The sequence below is a fragment of the Plectropomus leopardus genome, chromosome 14 (assembly GCF_026936395.1).
Source record: "Plectropomus leopardus strain MGB_pleo_1.0 chromosome 14, ASM2693639v1, whole genome shotgun sequence".
NCBI lineage: Eukaryota > Metazoa > Chordata > Actinopteri > Perciformes > Serranidae > Plectropomus > Plectropomus leopardus.
The window spans coordinates 8,712,657-8,736,472 of NC_142189.1; the positions used below are offsets into that span (position 1 = coordinate 8,712,657).

The window sequence follows — 23,816 nt, forward strand, 5'->3', positions numbered from 1 at the left end:
TAACAATAATTCTGTGCTGACCATCCACTCCAGCAGACCAAATCGATCATATTATTATTATTATATTTGTTACAGGTAATACAAAAACAAGTTAGATACAATCAGGGATATGTAATCAATAAGAAAATGGTATTTGTATTAAATAAATTAATCAGGAAACTATTCTAACTCATACAAATTGGTCTGTGACAGGGCCTGACATCTCAGCAGTAACATTTGTACACATTTGTAATGTATCAGCAATGTTAAAACAGTCCATTCTAAATAAAATTAAATGAAATAAAATAATAACATAAGAGGATGTAAGTATTATACTACTGCACAAATTTGTTCATATTATTTTTTTCTGTTTGCTCTTTGGATGAAATATTAAGGATATTTACCTCTTTGACCCTCAAAAAGTTATTTACATAAAACTTCAACATCTAAAGAAGTATGCAAAGAAAATAAACTATTGGTGACACTGTTAAGAACTCATGGGCACTAAAGCCGTCAAATAAATGTGGAGTAAAAAGTAAAATTTTTCTCTGAAATGTACTGAAGAAGTATAAATTAGCATAAAAGTGAGGGGTTTTAAAGAAAGGTACAGTGCAAGTGCAGTACTTGAGTAAATATCCTCAGGTATTTTCCACCAGGGGTCAGCAATCAGACACAGGATTCAGTTTGAGATTTCATTGTGGTTTATTTGCACTCAAATCATGTGATAAAGAGCTGCAAGAGAAAAAAGAAGATAAAAGGAATTTCAATGTGAAAACACATTGTTCAGCACCAGTGTAAAATTGGGAGGCGGAAAGACACAAACAAGATTCATTGTAGCTTCTAAAAGTGAAATCTGTCAAAAACAAACGAAACAATTAAAGTAGGACTTTTACTGAGGATCTTCTGAACAAAACGGTATCTAAACATGATCAAAATCTTGCGTGCATCTCTTCTTACACTGCAGTTTTAACAAAAACACAACAAAATCAGTTCCTAAGACAAATATTCACAAGAAAAACTAAACACAAGCAATAAAAATACAGTAGTAGTATCAGTGCTTTTTGCTGTAGTTGTTACAGAAGAAGTTGTTTAAGAAGCATGCCTTCCAGTAAAGATGCTGAGCTCTCAGTGATGTTCAGTGTGAAGGCATTTGATCCCCTGAAGAAATGGCATTATTTGACTGCGGTTAAACTTCAACTCTGTGAACACTAGAGGATCATCTCACCTTCTCTATATGCTTCACAGTGATGTGTTACATTGGAAGTGTCAGTCAGGGGAACATGTTGAACCCAGACCAGTAAAATGTGCCCACTCTAAAACAAATGACAGCGATCAACATGTCATGATCTGCGCCGGCGGTGCGGGACGATGTGTTTGTGGGTGTCAGTGTTCTCAGGTGAGAAAAAGGCAGTTTGGGTGAGACTTTTTGCTCTCTGTGGAAAAATGGATACGATCACAAAGTATGCTGCATAACATGAGCAATATTAGTGCTTATTACCGTAGTTCTAACTCTGCTACCATGCACAGGACACACAGCATAGGTTCATTCACATTTGGTGGGGGTGGAACAGAAGTCTATTCTGCTATAAGGCTGTAAACATGATCTGAACTTCTAATTTGACAAACTACTGAACAAAGACCTCGTTCGTACTTAAGAGATAATTCTAACACAGTAGCATGGACGGAAAATAGCACAAATAATGCAATATAAAAAATAAATAAACAAACACATAAAAAGGTTAGCTTGCATTCTGATATTTTCCTCAATTGGTCAACTATACTTTTCACAACTGGCATTTTAATGTCATGCCGACACCCTTGTAATAAATTATTACATTTCATTCACCATGGCTCGCAGTACAAAGACATTTGTGATATTTGTGACATTAAATCATGTAAAAAGGCATCTAAATAGTACATGATACAAGTGCAAAATTCGTATTTTACAGTGAGGTAAAACAATCGCATCAGAAAAACCACGACTCGCCTTCATACTCCTAAAACTATTAGTAAGATATTTCCCCTAATGTGATCCAATAGCCAAAGTAATTTAATGTCAACTCATTTTTTTAATTGCTACTTATATTTGGTTAACATTTGACTGAAATTTTGTAGCTATAACTTAGCAATAATTTTCCTTCATCCAGTATTATTACGACAATACAGTTTTATGTAACAGTGCTGAGTTCAAAATAAAAACATGACTCCATTACCCCACACATATTCTAAGCTTCCAGAAAGAAAAACAAATCTTGCGTGGCCATATGCTTCCCTCAGGTGTAATTTTTCCGCTTCATGAAGTGGCCGTCAGATTGGTTACCAGATCCCGCTGGATCTGCCTCCAGGAGGAGCGAGGATCCTGGCCGAGGATCTCTTTGGAATATTGTCATCGATCTGGGCACCTGGAGGGAACATGATCATGTGGTTCAGCAGTGACACACGAGGAACTGCTTTTTAGTGTTTTATGTGCAGCTCAGTTAAGTTTTAATGTTGTCTTTAAACAGCTTTTGTTAAGCTCCAGATTGGAAAGTATTTGGGTGTAATGTACACATTTATGCCCTGAATAATGGTTATACTCAAAAACAAAGGCTAAACTAAACCTCTGGCACAAACATATCGCACATTTAATGCCAAAAAAAATCTCACTAACTTCCTTATTTGCCCTACAAGTGTACTGAGTGGCGATGCCCTGGTGGCCTAGGGGTTAAGATGCTAACCATAAACAGTTCTGAGTTTGGCCACAGACCTTTGTTGCATGTCAGTTCCTATCTCTCCTCTCATCTAAAGTTAGCTCTCCAATGCCAAATCCCTCTAATTAAGACATAAAAATACTTGTCTTACAAAGTCTATGTAGCTCCAAGGTCTGAATATGTGTAAATGTAAAGAATAAAATTGAAAAAGGGATGTATAACCTTTCTATATACCTTGGTTTGGCAAGTAACATTCCTTTGAAAAGTGCGATTAACCCTCTGAAACCTGGAACATCAGTTTTTTTGTGCGGCTTTCACATGCCTTTCACATGCATTTAAACCTCTGGAACCTGAGAAAACTGGTTTGATTACTCTTGAAAACACGGCTAAAAGGCAATTAGGAACTTGGGAAGAAATGTCCCACAAACTGAAAGAAATTAGGGAAAAGGAAATTACCTGAACATTTGTTTAAAGAGGGAGAGATACAAAGCGATAAATTATTATAATATAGATGATAATAATGTTATTATTATTATTATTATTATTATTTCTTTTCGCTTTCTTGTTAACTTGTAACATGTAACTTCTTCTCTTGTGTTTGACAGAAATCAAGTCAATTTTCTCAGGTTGGTCCCTTGACCATAGCACCCTCATCAGGCCAAATATTGTATGTTTTAAAGGTTGGAAAACTGTAACAAAAAACAGCATTTCCAAGTTTCACCAAAAGTACTGTAGTGTATGTGTATGTACCAGTGTATGTAGGAATATTTGAGTTTTCAGGCAAAGAACATTTTATGAAAGAAATATAGAAATGTCACTCTGGTATCTGAATTAATCTGTTGATTCTTACCAGACAGGCTGAAGCTGGACTCTTGGAGGTCCCTCACGCCCCCGTGTCGGGTGCAGGGGCGCGTCGGAGTGTCCAGATCTGAAACCCCAATGTCCCTCTTTCCTGAGTTGGCCACTGCAACCACCTCACCTTTGTAGGGCTCCCGCTCCACTGCTTTCACAGCCTGGCTCTGGTAGGTCATCATGTCAACACACACACACACATACACAAATATATTAACCATACATATGTATAAAATCAGGGTAACAAACATGTTGTAGCAAAAGACGTGTCTGAAATAGTTTAATACTGGTTGATCCGATGGCCAAGTTCAAATCAAAAGGTTGTGTTCAAATCATGTCACGGTCAAAACATTTGTTTTTTTCATCACAAAGTCAATGTGTTCGGCCGTGTCAAGATAACAGGACAAATGACTGGGTATACAGTACATGAAATAAGCATCCAGTTTATGTTTATACCACATGCTGACACTCGAGGCACAGACACCAGCACTGGCCGGTAGTGTGTACGGAGAAATCAGAGTCTCATCAGAGCTCATCAGAGTCTAATTACTCTACTGACAATTATGACTAAAGAAGCAAAAGAAAGGGAGGGAAAAAAGATGAATGAAGGAAGAAAGGAATTGATAAAACAAACAAGGAAACAAAAGAGGAAAGGTCGAGAAGCAAGGAAACAAGGAAACTAAAGAAGGAATGCAAATATGGGAGAGAAAGAAGGAAAGATACTAAAGAGGAGAAGTTAAAAGCATGAAACAAAAGAAGGAATGAAAATAAGGAAAAGAAAGAAACTGGGAAAGAAGGAATGGAAGAAATGAAGAGTGAAACAAGGAAACTAAAGAGGGAAACTCAAGAAGGGAAAAAAAAGGAAAAAAGATATAAAGGAAGGAAAGAAAGACAGAAAGAAAGGAATAGAAGAAGTGAAGAATGAAGTGAGAAAACAACAGAAGGACAGACAGTTGTGTCTGATACCTTTTCCCTCTGAACCATCTTCTTGTAGAGGTAATCTGGGAAGGTCCTCAGTGGGCAAAACTTTCCAGAGCCCTCAGCACACGTGAACATGCCATTTTCATAGACCAGACGTCCACGGCTGATGGTAACCAGCGGTACGCCATGACAACGCAGACCTTCATACAGGTTTATATCTCCTCCCTGGACCTGGTTATCCACAGAAATGGTCCTGCAGACAGAGATGAGAAAGAAAAGAGATGACCCAGTTAAATCAGACAAAAAGCTAATCAGCTTCGGGGATTCGAGATAAAAGCTTCAGTGAGACGAGCCGGTCGATGAATGGATGGATCGAGTTTCATACTTGGATCCCTCGGGGTCCCAGACCACCACATCAGCATCTGCTCCGGGGATGATCCTTCCTTTCCTCGGGTAGAGGTTGTAGATCTTGGCTGCGTTTGAGCTTGTGACTGCAACAAAGCGATTCTCATCCATCTTTCCTCCAATCTGTGAATTATAAAAAAAAACCATGACTTAAAATATGTTTTCATCTAAAGGATTTACTTAAAACCACACACAGAACAAAATGGATAGTTTATGTTTCTTTTACCAGACCACATTGTAGTGTAACTAGTCTACATCTTTATGCTTTGATCCAATACCCTTTTATACCAAACTTCCCTCTCTACTTACTTTTGACACTTATTTTATTTTATTGTTTTTATTTAATTTATTACCCCCCTTCTTATGTTCCACCTAATTATTTGTTGATTCTATTTTATTTATTTATCTATTTTTTTATTTCATTTATCTATTTAATTATTATCCCTTTAAACATGATTGTAATGCCTTTATGTTCATTTGGTTTTTGTACGTTCACATAAATCAATAAAAAGAGAATTACAAAACACACAAACAAACATCTGACTGAAAAAACAAGGGCACCATAATCAGATTTTTTTGTGTAAACAAATCAAGTGTCCTATTTATAGAAGTTCTTGGACAGGAACAAAAGAGCTACACGTACCACTCCTTTCTCCCAGATGACGCTCATGCGATCCTGAACTCCAGGAAGCCCATGAGGGATCTTTGTGAAGTCATCCTTGCCCATGGCTCTCTGTTTGATGGTGAACGGTCGGTGATCGGACCCCACAACATTCAGAGTGTCACTGCGGCCGAACAGAGTGAGATAAAAGGTCACGTTTAATACTGCTGAAACACCAGAGGCGCTGGAATCACAATATATTTACTCTAATTTTGTAGTGTTTTCCTCACTTTCCCAGCAGGCTCATTAGGAAATTTGGAGTATTTGGGTCCAGGCGCAGAGGAGGCACGGTAACGTGGGCAGCAGCATGGGCCCAATCAAAATGATAGTACTGCATACCGTTCAGCACAGCGTGGGCTGTGGTCGTCTCACCGTGGACCACCTTACCTGTAGTTAGACAGAAAAATATGGATCACACTGGATTAAATGACAGTGAAAAGAGTGTTGTGAGAAAACAGGCAGAGATTAACCAAGCAAGAGATTAAAAGATTAAGCAGGCAAACTGTGACTTGTTCCACTTTAATACATACTAGTGGCTGTTTGAAAAAACCCTTTTTTTGACCAGAAAATTATTTAGAAAGTTTACTTTTCCTTACATGTTAGTATAACAGGGAAGTTAAGGAAGTTAAATTCATTACACAGGAGTATAGGCACTGTTGTTCCTTAGTGTGCTTAAAATAGTGAGTGGAAGGGCAAAATAATCAGTTCCAGTGAGTCATTAGTTGACTGTGTCTTTGAAAAAGTCCATACTAATCTGGTTTCTCTTACGCCAGAATTTGGATCAGTTATTTTTGCTTCTAGTCAAAAGGATCTGCAGGAGACATAATTCACGTTCACACAAACCATTAGATAAATCTCCAAAATACAGAGACTGAAATTAAATATTGATTTGATAATTGTGTCCCACTTTCTCCAAAAAAGGATCAATCTAGGCTATCAATCTGACGATGAAAAGCACTTGGGGGCAATATTTTGGGTTCTGGTGTAGCCAGTGGACACAGCAGGCCAAGACTTTCTCTTCCATGTGCTGTTACTTTGTTAACAGTTCAATTAGCAACGTGAGGCAGGTCCAGACAACATTTTGGCTAATCTGTATAAAAAGATAACTGCATATGAATGCCGATGAATTAAAATTGGGTTCTACAATTGCATTTCAGCCAGTACGTTACACCACTTTTACCCTCCACACAGATTGTTTACCTGCCAACCAAAACCCACTCAAATCCAACTGGTAAATACTTCTGGGACTATAAGCTAAAATCTAAAATCCTCTTCCCTACAGACAGTTATAGATAACTGTTTGTAGAGATTTAAAAATGATGATTTCATGAATTGATGATTTCAGCAATTCCAAAATATGTGGGCATGGTCAACCAGTGCTGCGCCCTACGACCCACAGCATGAGCACTGGGTCCTGTTTAATTTGGTTTTCAGGGTTTTTAAAGAAACATTTTTTTTTTCTCATCAAAAATGTCTTCAGGTCAGTGAATTTAATGGAGCTACCCTTTCTAAAATTTGGGAAAATACAATTTTAAAAGTACATCTCCTATGACATCTCAAAGCAATTATTTTTTAAATGTAGGTGTTGCATTTTTTATAATTTCATTTTTCACACTACTTGCTTTGGGGAAATTCCCAACAGAAAACAGGTCTTACCCTGCATCTTAGCTGTAGCAACGACATCTCCCGCAGACATACTGGACACATTGACAAGATAGATCGGGCAGTGGGCCTACCAGAAAACACACACACAAGATACAGTATATCATATAGAGAAAGTGATCTTGTGTTTTCAGCATTACACAGTATTTATTTATTTATGCTGAAGAGATGTCACTCACCCTGTTGGCGATGGTTATTGCCCTGTGGGTTGCCTCTGCTTCCAACTGAAAAGAAACACACGCTTTTAAGGACTCACAGTGAGATATTAAGATATTGACTGGATTTATTGAATCACAGAAATTATATTAATAATCTTGAGAAGAGTCTGAGTATAATAAAACTTTATTTTAGCTCAACTGACCCTAGATATTAGAGGAGAAATCAGGATAATCGTGCCTATCATACCTCTTCAGGCCTGCTGATTTCAATCCCCTCTGGGCCACTGATGCCCAGGTCCAATGCTTCCTTTGCACCCTGGAAAGAGAATGCCATGAATAATGTATTCAGCAAAATAGTACAACGTTCATTTACACAACAAGCATCTATGATCATCTACTTTGTATAACAGACATAGTAGATTGAAGTCAGAATAAGAAAGAAGAGAAATGATTCCCCCTCACCTCTGCCACCAGTTCCCCGTTCTCAGCATGGACTCTTGCTATGGCTCCGATGTCCTTACAGTGCTGCAGAGCCTGGAAGAGCTCGCTGTCCCTCAGCATGAATGTGTCCTTATAGGCCATGAACATCTGAAAGGAGTTCACGCCTTTCTCCCTCACCAGCTTCTCCATTTCAGCTCGCACCTGCAAAAAAAATGCAAATAAGTTAAAATGAACCTGAACCCAGGGCTCAGCAATTAGTGTATTTGTAGTTTTTGTCACTTTTATTTGTTAGTATAATCCTTTTACTCTAGATTCTTTTTAACCAAACACTAAGAGCTTATTTCTTATGTCACTAACTTGAACTAGTGTTCACCAATTATATAGTCAGAGATGTATCCTTCCAAGTACAACTTTTGCTTTGTCCTGGCATTAGAATAACAACTATTGTTTAGAAAATGATTCACTCCTCTTCATATCCTTTGAACATTGATGGCTGCTTATTGCAAACAGTTTAAGACATATTTTTTGTTGCTAAATGATGATTTGGGAAAAAATAAATAAATCATGAGAAGAGGAAAGCATAGTGTCGGAGATACCTTCGGTCCCCACCAAGTAACTCCCACATGCAGAGCGTAGTCACAGCAGGCTTTGGAGTCGGCCGAGCTGCGGCACTTCTCGTAGGCTTCCAGCAGAGACTCATTCTTCTCTGGCAGAATGTGTGCGATCACCATCGTCGTACCGCCAGCCAGAGCAGCCTGGGAGGAATGCAAAAACAGCTCTTGGGTTACTTATAATATAGGATGTAATTCTGCGATTTGTATTGTGTTTTACTGTAGATTTTATTTTCTGGGTGTCATTTGTTGCAGTAATTACTTTTTTTTGCATTGGGATCCTGCGTGTCCGTGTGTATTTCTGTACTTTTAGATTAACTGCCATTAAACGCTAAAATGAACTGAGAATACCTAAATGACACCTTAAATTAAATTAATGATCATGACAGTGAGGCATTAAATGAAGTTGTCGCAGAAGATATTAATTTATTAAACCCATAAATACCAAAGGAACTGTAATCTACGGATCAACACAGCTCATGCTCTGAGCATAAAAGTAGAAGCCTCAATTGCTATTAACGCTTATCTTATGGTTATTTGCAGAGGACTGCTGAGGGAAATATAAATCCTTCAGTAGTTAAAGGATTGACTGCCCCTCACAGTATAATCAAGAGGCACTCGGAGCAATTACAGTATAATTTCTTTACGACTTCAGCACTTCTTACTTTTTATCCCCCAAAAACAGATTTAGATGATCTAAAACTCACACTACAGTAAATCTTAATAACCCTAACAAGTGAAAACAGAGTGTGTTTTGTGTATAAGTGCATGCTTCGCTGAGCATCTGTCAGCTGACCCTAGAGAGTGGAGTGGTGTGTAGTGGGAGGGAGGAAGAGGGGGGCGTGTGTCTGAGAACCATTGTCTCCAAGCACAATGGCGTGAGTGAAAAGGCTTTGCAGCAGTCTTTGCAGCAGCCCCACAGTATCCATGGAAACAGATACTGATCTGCATTTGTCTCCGGACTTATTTTGGAGCAAGGCGGCAGCGGAGCAGGCAGGGAGGGGCGAGGAGAGAGACGGAGAGAATAGTGTCTGTCACCAGCGTCTACACGCCGCGGTCTATCTGTCCAGTCACTAAAATCACTGAAACAATCTGGCCTCCGTCACCTCGCATACTCCATCATCTCAAAGTGCTACAGCCTGATGAGTCACCATGGTGCTCTGAGGCAGAGTGGGCTATCCCAGTCTTCATCAGCAGCCACGATGACCTCACACCACACTCTCTGGCAGCCTCGCCAACAGCAGCGTGCCAAATCATCATCGTGTGATGTTGGCGAAACAGACTCGTGACACTTCCCGAAAAAACACATAGAACTGCCAAGTAGGGCCAAAAAATCCACTGATAATTTTCTTCAATAATTGATGAAAAATGTTGCCTGTAAAATTGTGAAACATGCCCATCTAAGTCTAGTTTGCACTTAAGCTCACAGCATGCTCTTCGTTCACTTTTTTATGTGCGTGTTTTTAAGAGATTATTCGGTCTGCTGTGTATCTGGTTCATGATTAACACTTGTGATTTCAAAGCGGGATTTGTGACATCTGGCTCTTTGAGGAGTATTTTACACATCAAGTCTGAGGTGTTTCTTCCAACCAACAGTCTAAAATCCAAAAAAATCAGTTTACAATGACAGAATACTAAGAAAGCCATAAAATAGCTGAAACCGGATGAACTTTGCGATCAAGGTCACAGATGACATCAGTGAATACTCTGAGTCTGTGGTGGATTTAATTTGTAAAAGAACAGAAGTAACTGTACATGCAGTTAAATCACTCCACAACCAGAAACCAGGGATTACCAGAACCATCCGGAAACATGGACAGTTTTAAACCAGCCACCTACGATGTGAGAAGGGGCGGAAAGGACAAAATTTAAATGCACAAGCAGAAGGAGCTGATGGAACTGCTTTTCTCTGCTGTAAAGTCCTCTGAGGCAAACTGTGAATTGTAATAATGGGCTTTTTCAACAAAATCATATTAAACTGAATAGTCTTACCTAGTATGATTTCATGCACAAATAAATAAACAAAAGGAAAAAATGCTTTAAAGAATGACACTTAGATTTTATCAATTTCTTTAGTTTTTTGTCATTGTATGTTTGTTTCTTTGTTTGTTCTCTTTTTTGTTTTTTTTCTTTTTTCTTTTGTTTTTATTGTTCGATTGTTTCTTCTCTTCAGAAAAACATACTATTGGTGTCGTCACTTGTATGAACGATTTTGCAACATACACTTAAAATTTATTTTTGATTTTATTCTACCTCTCTCCCACTTTGTTGTAAAAAACAAAAAAATGATGAAGGTATGCTGTGTTGTATGAAACAATTTTGATTCCAATAAAAATTTAAATGAAAAAAAAAACGATTGATTATTAAAATAGTCTCTGAATAAGTTTTTTATCCATTTACAAATTGATTAATCAACTAAGTGCTTGGGCTCTGCCTCCAAGATCAATACTTTCTAACAACATCTAACGTATGTAACTACTAAAAAACCGACCATACTTCCAAGCAATATGGCGTTCTTAGTGTTTGAACTGTCACCATCATCTGCCTAATTTAAATAACATTAAACATGCTGTTTGTATACTATCATTCTGTCTTAATGCTTCATATTTAGTATTGAATTTTACTATTGCAGTTTTGTTTACATTATACACTAATTTCATCTTTTACTTGAAACATCTTTTTGGTTGTGTCTCAAATAACCAACATACTGAAGCCAAAATATTTAGACAGCTGCTTCATTTCATCAAAACCAAACTAAAGAAACATCTCAGACAACTCGGCTAAAATTAGCATCAGTGAAAAGCTTTCATCGATCTCTGTCTGACAGAGAAAACAACACATTTGTGATCAAAATCAATATCAAAGATAAAGGGATATCCAAAAGAATCGAGCTAAATTTATCACAAAAACTGGAACTACAAACCCAAGTTTCTGGATCCTAAGCATTCAGTCACACTTTGACCAAAAAACACGCTCTGTTCTATAATTAGGACAATTCCAGCCGCCCTACTTCTAATCTAAACCCTCCTGTCCTCTTATTTCCAGCAGGACGTTACCTTGGTGCCGCTGTAGAAGTCATCCGCCGTGGTCGCGTTCATGAAGCTCTCCTCCAGGTGGACGCTGGTGTCGATGCCTCCGGGTAGGACCAGTTTCCCCGAGGCATCGATCACTTTGGCTCCACCTGGGATCATCAGCTCCTTCCCCACCTGCTGGATGATGCCGTTCTCGATGTAGACGTCGGCCTCCTGGGTGCAGTCGTCGTTCACCACCTTGCCACCTTTTATCAGGATTCGCACCATCGCTGAGCTGGAAGACATGGCTATTGGTCTGTAAACAAGAGAGAGACACATATTCATTAATGAATTTCTAACCCTGCTTGTGTCGGGTATTGTGGGCAGCTGATAGAAATGTGCAAACAGACTAAGAAAAGTCACAGTGACAGCAGCTTTTTCCACCTGAGACAAAAAGGAAAAAAATGAATAAATTTCCAGTACCTCATCCTGAGGCTGTGTAGTAAGTCTAGCGGAGACAAGAATCAGTGATGCTGCCCTGTGACCAGTCCGTCAGGCTGTGACTGACATCAGCTACAAGACTGAGCAGGCTGTGTCAGTCACTGCCTGTGACCTGACGTCCCAGTAGACAGCGATGTCGTGGTATAATAGAAAGAAGCTGAATCCAGTTGTGGATTACAATAAGGCAGACAAGAGTCAATAAGGCCATTATTTTGAAAGGAGTAAAGCTGCGTAAAGCTATTTACAATGATCTTCACTCACTGAGAGGCTATACAGACAGAATCATAGAGGCTGAAAAATATGTTAAAAGAAAGTTGAAGTGCATTCCCTTACACTACATTTATGTCAAACAGCTCTGCTGCACCACAGTGTTTCCCAACATGTAGATCAGTACATGCAGATGGGGTCACGACATACAGTATTTTATTGCAATATCAACATGATTTATTGGAATTTGTCTCAGTAAGCTCACTTAAACAAAGACACAGAAAGACAAAAATAGTAAAGGCATTCACTCATACAGCACACAACAGATTAAACAAATAAAAAAAATAATAAAATCCAACATTTAGGAGCACCCTAGATAGGAAACAAGCACCTGCAGGGGAATTAGCAGCAACATTAAATGACCCAGTAGATAAAGTGCTTAAAGGGCATTAAAAATATCTGCCTTATTGCACAATTATTTAACCTGCAGTGCTATTTTTGTAATATTAAGGATGTAGACAGCATCAGGATATGTGAATCTTTGGGGTCACTGAATAATTACTTGGGGTAGGACATTATATTATGATTATTTTACATTCTCAAATATTTTATGTTTTCTTGCAAAATGCTGAATACTGTTATGCTTCTAATAAAAGAGCCTGAAAAGGTATAATTCCTGTTTGAATTAAAACTGCTACTGCTAACAGACGTACATCCTGTGACCATGGGTGGATTATGAGATAGTATGGCACAGATGTGAAAAAGGAAAGGCCCCGGCATGTTGGAGCAAGACGCACTATTTTGTGTTAATTTTGCCTTTTTTTTAGTTGTTGTTATTATTGTTGCTGTTGTTGTGTCTCTTTGTTCTCGTTATACAGCAAATCTTGTAGTTTTGTTTCTCTTTGCGGTTGTTTAGCCTATTCTCTTTGTTGCTAACTTGTGTCTTTTTTTGGTTTCTTTGCTTCTCTTTGTGGTCAGCACTTGTTAATTTGTGTCACATTTTGCAGGTGAAGGCCAGCGGTCCCCCCTGACACTTTGGGCCCCTCGGACTGTGCATGGAAGGCCCTGTTCAGTAATGCCAGTAGTGCCTGAGACGAGGAGTCACAGGTAGGCCCACAGTAGATGCGACTCTGAACGAAAGACTCACAACCAGGGCTGTAACTCCACTGAAGACATTGAGGTCATGTCTGTGATATTTTTTTCTAGACAATTTGAGGATTTTTGCGACATGTACAGAGTTTACATTTAATAGTTAAAAATGTACACATGGGGTTGGGGTTGGGCATGGTAGTTATTGACTAATCCCAGTACTTTTAGATTCATTAAATTTATTTTGGAGGACATTAACACCACAAGTAATAATAGATTTAGTATAGGGCTGTAACTAACTGCTAATTTCAATTTTGATTAATCTACCCTTTATTTTCTTGATGCATCGTTTTGTCAACAAAATGTCAGAAAACAGTGAAACGTGTCCTGTGTAATTTCCCAGGGCCAAAGTAAAGTACTCAAAGATGAGTCCTCAAATATGTTTTAACTGACCACAATTCCAAAAATCCAAAGTTATTCAATTTATTTTGTCTGACAAAGAAGAGCATCAAATTCTTACATTTAAGAAGCACGAAACCAGCAAATGTTTAGCTTTTTGTCTTTGAAAATTACTGAAACAATTATTTGATTTCAGTTTTCTGACTAACTGATTAATTGACTAATTGTTGCAGCTCTAATTCAGTATTCAGACTTTCATTCCTGGCAGCATGGAGAGTTGAAACAGTCCTTATGCCTTAACGATGCTCAATTATATCAGTGTAACTGTATAAATAAATATTTATTTTTAAAAAATGTCAAGACACACTTGTCTTGTGGGTGTCAAGTCCAAATTTTGTGAGGGTGCATTGAGGTTCTCATGGCCTCATTATTTCTACAATTCTGGGTACAGCTCTGGTCACAACCACAACGGTGGCTCTACTCTGTTGCTTCACTCTCTTCTACTCGATTCTAAATAACACAAAAATGACAGGAGAAATAATCCAAAATTAATTTCTTCACATCACTTTTTGGGGTTAACTGGGTGTGATCATTGCCAGTGATTATCTATTCACCAATAACAAAGACACAATCTCCAGGATCTGCCTCCTCCCTTCTCTCTTACACCACTGTATTAATGATGTGCTGAGTGTGTGTGTGTGCCCATCCTGCGTGCTTGCGTGCATGTGTGCGTGCAGGATGCGTACGTATGAGGGTGCGGCAACTTTACTGCATGGCACGGACTCCTTCACACATCCAGATCTGATGGATGATACTGTGGACGATGGAATAGGATTTAATGTTATATAATTATAATAAAAAGGCTACAAGTTAAAAGGTGAAACACTCCTGCAATATTCCGTGTTCCCTAAAGCCTGCGAGCAGCTACAGGCTATAATAAAGTTATTATCATATTACAGAGGTTATTGCTCAGTAAGCACTATGGAAGTTGACGCCGGTTCGTCAATAGTAAACAGGTGAGCTTATGTTACCTGTCACAAAACCTGAACGATAACATATATGTAATAAAACATGACTCGTTTGCAGATTCAGTATGCAACCATGGCATCAACTACAAATAAAACGCGTGTTTTAAATGATAATAAAACTACAGGCCCCGGTATTAAATGGGGTACTTGTTTTTATAATTATTTCTTTTGCCAATTTAAATACATAAATACCTGCAAATCAAACGCAATCGCAAGTCAGTTAGTATCAAACTGGATGATTATAAAGGCAAATAAGTAATTTCCCTGCTTTAGTATGATCGCAGTGGGATGATGACACTTCCACTTGTGCGACTTGACACAAAGAAACCGGTCTCCATCCGGCATGATCGGTTGCACAGCGTTCATTAGCGACCTAGAAACCGCCTTCCCAACTCTCTAGTCCCTCCTCTCCGCCATCCACAATGAAGACAAGCTTGCTATCAAATGGCGCAAAGTGGCCTCAGTATAATCACACCGCCCTGCTGCCAGGGTAAGAGGTGCAGTTAGGCTTCAGGGTGTGTGTGGATCCTGGGAGGGTGGCAGGAACAGCAGGCAGGGCAGACACCCAGACGTGTAGCCAGGGGACATGGAAACAAAGTCTCCCTGCTCCAGGAGAGGATTCCCCCCTCACACATGACAGAGCAGCCAACAAGTGAGAATAATGCTGATGATGTGGAGCACATACCTCCTCTCTGGGCCTGCTGCTCCACTCGGCTCTCCGCTTACTTTCTGACAGGAACAGACCGCAACACAATCCGTGGATGGCACTTTCCAAGGAGATACACACGCACCAGATGGATGCCTTCCTGGCCGGTCCGAGACCAGCAGACCGCAGCATCATCATCGTGAAGCCAGCGAGGAGATGCAAGTAGGACTTCCCGTTATGGTTTTCAAAATAAAATCTAAGTTGTTTTCCTTTGCAAAGGGTTATGGGGGGGTGGGGGGGACCTTGCATGATAATCAGCACGAAATGCCATATTATTCCACTTGATTAACTCTGAACAAATTGGAGATGTAAGTGATAATTCGGAAGTCTTGAACCAGCTGAATTAAATTGCATTCTAGAGGCAATCTGCATAACATTTAAATACATTTTCACCCATGTGTTATTATTACAGCTTTGTATTCCTGCCTCATATAGATCCATGCAAGACATGGGTGTAGATTTTAGGGGTGGTGCAGGGAACACTGCTTAAAAAGTTGATTAAAGTAGCTCTTTTGGTGCTAAAATGTAATTCTGCTAGATATATTTTGGTAGTGGACACTGGTACCATGATAGCACTTTGTTAGGATAAATGCAGATATATGGTTTAAATGTAAAATAACTACTCCTCACACATACTTCAGCAATTACAAGTAGGCAGTTACTCTGAGACATAATTGGGGTGTATTTTCCTCTTTAGACACTGACCAGCTGTCTCTATCTTGTGATGAGGATGGTACTTTAGTGTACTGTGCTATATGCTTGTGTTTTTACTACTGTTTTTTAATTTTGTCAAATAAACTAAATTAAAATTAGATTTTATACTGTCAATATAAGCATCCCAGTGAATCAACCCTCGCCTTTTTTTTTTTTTTTGAGGATTGAGAGCATTACACTGATCTTTAAGTATTTGACTACAAGCACATGATGGGACTCACTATGGACACATTTTCTGCTTTTATTTTGTAGGCTAATCACCTGTTTTCCGGTACCATTCCGCCTTCCCGTGGTTAATTTGATGCAGCTGGCAGCATCCAGGCCGCGAGACGGTGCGACGCTCCAATCAGCAGCGCCCAGTGAAGGCTTGGTCGCCTAAGCAACCAATTACTTTGGACACAGGGCGTGTCCACTGGGAGGAGGCTGTACCACTATCAGCAGAAGGGGGTGAGATAAAGATATCAGCAGAGAGGCTGCATAATAGAATATTTTAATATATTATCATCAATAATATTATAGATTAAGTGACTTAAATGTCTCTATGACCTTTGACTGAATATATTAATAGCTTAGTTTTCTTTATGTCTTACCTCACATAACCTGGGCTTGATCCTCAGCAATTATAATAAAAGAAAAAATATATATTAAACTGATAAATAATGTATTTATGAGTTTATGGGCATGAGCAGGACATACAAGAGCGAGTGCGGGAACTCTGTGTGATAGATGGCTGAGTAAAGAACTAGAGTGTATACATGTTCAGGTCTGATCAGTAAGAAGCTGCAGGGCAACACCCTTATTTGAAGCACTGTTGGTGGTGAGGACCCAGGTGTCAACACACTGAGCAACAAATCCCCTGCTGGAGGGCAGGATGGCATGGAAACTGGAGCTGAATATCAATATCCACATCTCCACTATCAGCCCCCTGACAATAAGAGGCCAAAACACAGTAATGAGAACATTAATTATGGTTGGAACTGTCCAACAACTAAAATATTAGCATTATAATGAGGCCCTGTGTCAATGGAAGCCCATTTGTGCAATTATCAAGTGGTTTTCTTCACATAATTCTAACTTTTTTTCTATCTTAACACTAAGATAGCTTTTCTTAATTACAATATCTATCATCATTTTGAGTTGGGCTGTCATATTCAATTTTTACCTCACAATTTTTGTGACCTAAAGATTTCACTATAGTGATAATATTGCAATATTTATTGATTCCCACCCCCACCCCCAATCACTATCAGCTAAATCCATCTTTAACTTTAACTGTGCGTTTTGGACCTTTTTTGGCAAATCAATCACAAAATACTCAAAATTTGAGTAGGGAGGTATTTTGCATGAATAATATTTAAACAATGATTTTCTGATGAATTCATTTATGGATTCAGCTGCACCTGTTTATTTTTATATGATATGTGTTTAAAAAAAGAATTTGTAAAGTAACTAATTTATATTAACAACTTATTGTATTATACGGAGGTTTCTTTGCATGAATAATATTTAGACAATTACCAAAATAGTTGCGAATTGATTTTCTGATTAATTAATTTATGGATTCAGCTGTACCTTTATATTTCTACAAGTTATGTGTTAAAAAATCATTTGTAAAGTAACTAATTTAATTTATCAACTTATTGTAGTATAGTAAAAAATATATTATTTTCTTCTGAAGTGCAGTGGAGTAGAAATAGAAAGTGGCATGAGACTGAAATGCTCCTGTAAGTGTAGTTTTTGAGTGAATCTGCTTATTTATATTCCACCACTGTTGGTAAATAACAACTAATAATGTGTTATTTTATTTATATTTGAGATTGAAAACATTTTCAGGGGCATTGATCCAAAATGTTACATACATTTTTATCAAATACGAATTTTAAAAAAGGACAGGAGGTGGCAGATTTTTGCACAAAAACAATACATTTATTCAAGTGTTCTCCAGCACAAGTACATACGGAGCCTTTATCTTCTCTCTGGACACTAAACTTAAGTATGGGGGAGGGAGGGAAGGGTCAAAGTGGAGAATGACTGCTACATTTGCTGTACGAACTGGTCTTGAGGAAAAAGCGTATAGGCCATTAACAGTTATGACAGAAAGAAAGTCACACAGAGTATCACCGAATATAAAATTATTGACCTGCCTTGAACAGTAAAACTCAAATGTTGTTTCTGATAATTTAAACAAAAAACATCAATTCAAAACAACATTTTTGAAAACAGACATGGAGAATATTACGGCATGGAATGTAGGATTAAGAAGCAATGCGTATTAAGCATACATTATGCTACAGTAAAAGTTATTACCGTTTTTTTTTCTCACACGATTTTCCCACAGATAAGCACCAACTACAGCAATCTCTAGTCTAAAACAATATAGGAAACCTTTCATTATTTGTTATCCTTATTTTTTCAAGTACAAAGTTAAAATGCCTTTGTTAATATATTTATATGAGTGAAATAATAATTCTTTTCTGTTACTACAAGGAACTTAAAAACAGTCATTGTCAAGACATGTTTATTTCTCTTCCAATCAAATATATTTTTCTTGTTTAGATAAAATGTTTAGCACCATCGGAAACACCTACAATCCCCCTTTTTAAAGTTTTACAAAAGGAAACAGAAGCCAAAAAACATAAACAAAAACACCACCATGTAGGGCTGTGCAGTGAAGTTGAGACCGTTCATTTTAAAGCTGTCTGTAGGCCACTATTAAGATCACATGACATTAAATCTGGATTCACTTGACACAAACAAATCAGTACGATAAAGTAGTTGACTTGGAGTCTCCCTACGTCTAACGCTCAAAGCAAGTTTTGAATCAAATTTGTCACTTGATTTTTTTAATTTTTAACCTAAGATTTCTTCCTAATTTGATGATATATATTAGCAAAGAATTATATTTGTACATCTCATACGTAATTAAAAAAAAAAGATAAAAACAAATTGAAAACAGCAACCGGAAAACTCTATGTACAAAATGTACAAACATGAGGGGATGTTAAGTATTATAGGAGAAGGAGGGGGGGATAACATCTGGTTAAAATATCACAAGAGCTCATATTGAGCGCATGGACAAAAATGATGGCAATAAGGTCACTTAAGAAATTAATTACATTAAGAAATTAAATTTCAAATTTAGAATCTTAAATATGATATAGATAAGCGATAGCATCTGTTTTTATTACCCTCTTTGAGTGCCGACACCTCCGTCAAACACTGTGTCAGTTTTACGTTTTGACGAACTGCAGCCTAAATCCTCCATATTTATCTTAGAGGTTACAATCAAGAGAATTTAGTTTGTTAACATAATCCAAATTTGGATCAGCATCTAAATTTGTCAACATGACGACTACGATTAATCAGGGAAACGGCAAAGAGCCGACTGTCCTTCACAAGGGACAAAATATTATACAAAGCGCATGACGTAGTTCCCCAACTCTGTCTTACATTTTACAATCTTAATAGAAATAGACATTCTTTGAATCTGGGTATAACATACTGTATCGCTGCTTTAAAACAGGGAACAATATGGATGATGGAGGGAGGGAAAGGGGTTACAAATGTCAAATCCATCTACTGTACATAGAGTCAAATAACATGGGTTTCACATATCAAAATCCATTCTTTCACTTCTATTGGCACAGCCCTACTGTATACAAAAAGTATTACACGAGGGTAGATCAGTTCACATCATAAAACAAACAAAAAAAAATTCACAAGAACCAATATTTTTTTTAAAATATCAAGAAAAAAAGAAAGTATACATATAAAAGTGCTTTATAATGTTGATAAAACAGCACAAAATTGCTATAAAAAGGTAGAAGAACTTTGTGAAGCCGCACCATATTGTTGAGGATTTTTCACCTGACAGTTTTTCAGTTTCGAGAGGTGGAAGTTGATGAGGAGAGTTACCCGGCCTGGTCACCCTTCCTCCCTCCCTCCAGCAACCACACTAAATAACAGTTGTACAGTAATGTCATTGGTCAGGATGAAACTAGAAAAAAATAGTTTCACAGACGATCTATTTTTTTTTTCCTTTTTTTTTTTGAATGACAGAAAACATCATTTCCCATGTGGCTTTAGCTTCACGTTCTGTTTGTGCAGATCCAGGCAGTGAGCCCGACTGTGGCAAGGCTGAGAGATTAAATGAGCACCAGTACAAACTGTATAAAAGCTGTAAAATGCAGAAAAGAGGATATGCTCTATTTTGCAGTCTACTGTCTCTCACTTCCCTTGAAGTGAATGAAACGGCACAGAACAGATTTGTTTTTATCATTAAAAACATCAAACAAAAGTTTTTTCCAGCAACAGGTTAAGAGGGCTCCGTATTGTCTAGAGTTGTAGCACCACATGGGCTATGATGTTTCTCATCATCTCGGAGCACCATGGTATTGTAACCATATTACAGTAGTACCTTTATTACCTTCAGTTGTGTATAGAAACTGTAAACAAAGAGGTATATGTGATCTGGTGTTTTGGATTCTTAGAGACACAGCTCTCCTGACACTGAAGAAAATGGCCTTTCTCGTCACATCTCTGTGAGGCTCAGTAGCTGGAAGCATGGCCGCACTGCAGGTGGGAATCTCGCAGCTCCGAAGTACAGTGCGCTCACACAGCAGAAACATTTCACATATCTTATTTCCTAACTTTCAGGATCTTTCCCATCGCGTTGCCGTTTCTTTTTAAAATACATGTTTAGCACTTTTCTGTCTCAGTGTCTTGAGAAGAAAGCATAGTCTCAAGTATAGCTTGCACAAACAAATCAACAATACTTGATAACACTGCTAAAAGGTAAAATGACATATCAAAATTAAATAGAATAAGAATTACAATTAAAATACAAGAAATAATGTGAAATCTACGTCAATGTTTCGCTTGCAAATTATACAGGAGTATAATTTGAGGATCAAGGCTCTTATTTCTAGTCACAACATACATGTTGTAGTTCCTAAATGGTTCCGAGCGAGTTATTTCTTGCAGCTCAAACACAGGCAAAGTAATCTTTGAGTGGTGCAAACAGGTGGCGGATAACCGGGACGCTCCATGATCTGCCCAGGAGCCTTTGCCTTGCCAGTCGGCTCATGTTGGACACGTCCGTATAGTGGACTGGGAAGCCAAAGACCCTGACAGAGAAACCAGACAGATACAAAGCAACCAGCAGGACAGACACACAGGCAGGGGGCAGAAGAGTGGAGCAGACAGGGAGATCATTTTGAGATTATGAACACTGAAATAGCTGTGAAAGGTAGTTTGAAGAATGATATTTTCCGTTACATACCTCTCCATCTCAGTGCACCAGAGTATGTCTTCCTTCTCGTTCATGTAGACAGGGAAGTGCTGGTCCTTGCCCTGCTTGATGGAATTAGACCTGGTGGTGATGGTCCTCACCTTGCCAAACTGACAGAGAAGATAAAGGAATAACGGGAATATTAGTCCGTGAATTCATGAGTAAAGTAACAATCAGCCCCTGGCCTCGGATATGCAAAGAGCCCAACCACCTCTCCTATACAGGACAGAACGTAGACTTTGTGCTGGTTTTCTAGTCGTTATGCATCTTTTTGTGGTTTTGTGTCTCTCTGAGGTAGTATTATGTCTTTTTTGGTCATTTGTCTCACTTTGTAGTAATTTGTGTCACTTTGTAGTTATTTTGTGTCTCCTTATGGATGTTTTTGTGTCTCTTTGTAGTTGTTTTGTGTCTCATTGTAGTAATTTGTGTCCCCTTGTATTTATTTTGTGTGTCACTGTGGTCATTTTGTGTCTCCTTGGGGATGTTTTGTTTCTCTTTGTAGTCGTTTTGTGTCTCTTAATGGTAATTGTGTATCTTACTTGGCTTTTTTTGGTCTTTTTTAGGTAATTTTCTGTCTCTGTTTGGTTGTTTTGATTCTCTTTGTGGTTATTTTGTGTCTCCTTGTGGGTTTCTTTGTGTCTCTGTTGGTCATTTTGTAGTCATTTTTTGTCTCCTTATGGTTGTATTTTGTGTCTTTGTAGTACCTTTGCATCTTTTTGTTGTCTTTTTGCGTCTCATTGTGGTAATTTTGAGTCTCTTCCTGGTCAGCTGGAGTTCATTTGAGTTACATTTTACAAATGAGGGTCAGCAGGCCACCTGACACTGTTTAGTAATCCATCCACACATGAATCTAATAAGCTTTATGGGTTTTTTGTTTGATGCATATGACTGCAAAATCTGAGATTTTTTCTCTTTTATTACTGCATTACAGATCAGATTGTTTGATTGAGATGAGGATTCTGTGAGGTTCTCAGTCCTGACCGATGCACTTTTGAACTGTTACCTCTTGCTGCCACTGGGAGCCACCAGTGTGCATAATTACTTACTCCTGCTTTTGGCAATTTGATTTTCGCTTACATGTCTGACTCTCATAAACTGGTTTTAAAAGAATGAGACAACAGGAAAAAAACAGAAATGATCTGTCTGCATTTACTGTTTGAAAATGCTCCTCTACTAAATCACTGTAGCATAATAAATGTAAAGACTCATGTATTTCTGTTGTAATATAATTTTTCCATCAAAGTATTACACAAGTACCTTTGCTGTTCTGCCGTGTTCTAAGCAATCCTGGAGGTCCACTCTGTCACTGCACATGGCACTCAAAGGCCTGAAAAGAGAAATAACATGAGCCACAATTAATATTTAGACTTTGAAGCTCTTCACTTAACAAATCTGATGCCTACAAAGTACCTGCACTTTTTTTCCTTTGCGGATGGTAGTCTGTCTTTTCAAGTGTCCTCTAAAATAGACAGATCTTCTATTCAAACTGATTAGGTTTACACACGACTTGGTGGGGTGCGTTTTGGGAATCAGATGGGTCTTGGTAATAATAAATGTGAACAGAAGGATTCATAAATGCATTTCGTGATTTATATGAGTGACTCTCTTCACAAAAATATTTTTCAGTGCAGACAAAATCCTTATGTATAATTGTGTTTCTCATGCACACACACACAAATACTGCTTGTTTAAAATAGTTTCCATCAATATATGTAGTCTATGTAAAAGTATGTGCAGTTTTCTTTAAAACCATATTTAGACTTTGTCACCTTTGTATACAGACTGTTGAACCGACATTTTGTTTATGTCAAGTGTGAATTTCACCTATGCTTTATTTATGCTAATTATCTGTAGCCAATCAGATGTCTCCCTCTTCTCAGCCAATCACGGAAGCCTACACTTACGTTCGTACGTTCGTAATCACCGTAATCACGTTCCGTCTGCGCAACCAAACAGCTGCGTAGCTTTAGCTGCGTAGCCATGGACAACTTCAACTTAGTCAGCAACCGCCTGAGTGTAAGTTAAAAATAACACATTTGGCTTATATCCCCCTTGAAGTAAGTGATAAACATGATAGAAGTATAAATGATTGGTTTTGTTAAACTGTGCCGTCAGCTCCGTTTGTAAGAACATTAATTAAAAACGTCGGTTTTCGTCGGTTTAACTGTTGTATAGCGAGCTACTAAGCTAGCAACTGCCAGCTGTTTTCTAACGTTTCCGCCTGCAAATAACGATGTAAATGAGCTCTATGCTTAACCAAGTAATATACTGCATGGAAGGAGAAGTACTAATACCACACTGTGAAAGTACTCCGTTGGAAGACAAGTTCTGCATTCAAAACCTTAAGTAAAAGTATGTAACTATTGTCAACAAACTGTACAAACGTAGTCCAAAAGTGCTTAACCCTTTAAAACCCGAGAATTTTTTTGGTGAAAAACAATGGGGGAAGGTAATTAGTGACTTGACAAGAAATTACTAAAAATTAATACAG

The 23,816-nt window shown here is 38.1% G+C and overlaps 2 protein-coding genes and 1 long non-coding RNA gene across 10 annotated transcripts in view; 1 reads left to right on the forward strand and 2 right to left on the reverse strand.

The window, feature by feature from the left end:
• Positions 1–662: 662 nt before the first annotated feature.
• Positions 663–15,452, reverse strand: dpysl5a (dihydropyrimidinase like 5a). 2 transcript variants are annotated; one of them, XM_042500543.2, is made up of 13 exons: positions 15,301–15,452; positions 11,437–11,707; positions 8,366–8,524; positions 7,791–7,970; positions 7,576–7,644; positions 7,350–7,394; positions 7,165–7,240; positions 5,739–5,895; positions 5,491–5,632; positions 4,828–4,970; positions 4,488–4,695; positions 3,520–3,688; positions 663–2,381 (listed from the first exon to the last, which is right to left on the reverse strand). In XM_042500543.2, exons 2-13 carry the CDS (start codon positions 11,695–11,697, stop codon positions 2,296–2,298), a joined length of 1,695 nt encoding a protein of 564 aa, XP_042356477.1. In that variant the 5' UTR covers positions 11,698–11,707; positions 15,301–15,452; the 3' UTR covers positions 663–2,295. The 2 variants fall into 2 exon arrangements, with proteins under 2 accessions (XP_042356477.1, XP_042356475.1); XM_042500541.2 differs by lacking the exon at positions 15,301–15,452 and adding an exon at positions 11,875–12,032.
• A 3,084-nt stretch (positions 15,453–18,536) lies between these two features.
• LOC121953434 (DNA (cytosine-5)-methyltransferase 3A-like) overlaps positions 18,537–23,816 on the reverse strand; it is a 50,309-nt gene continuing 45,029 nt past the window's right edge. For all 5 annotated transcript variants that reach the window (XM_042500540.2, XM_088087720.1, XM_042500538.2 and 2 more), the window contains 3 exons: positions 22,583–22,652; positions 21,317–21,435; positions 18,537–21,161 (listed from right to left, as the gene is read on the reverse strand). In XM_042500540.2, coding sequence (XP_042356474.2) covers positions 21,020–21,161; positions 21,317–21,435; positions 22,583–22,652 — 331 coding nt within the window. In that variant the 3' untranslated portion in view covers positions 18,537–21,019. The remainder of the gene's footprint in view (positions 21,162–21,316; positions 21,436–22,582; positions 22,653–23,816) is intronic.
• LOC121953438 (uncharacterized) overlaps positions 23,208–23,816 on the forward strand; it is a 95,400-nt gene continuing 94,791 nt past the window's right edge. For all 3 annotated transcript variants that reach the window (XR_015778743.1, XR_015778742.1, XR_006106513.2), the window contains exon 1: positions 23,208–23,341. This is a non-coding gene — a long non-coding RNA (uncharacterized LOC121953438). The remainder of the gene's footprint in view (positions 23,342–23,816) is intronic.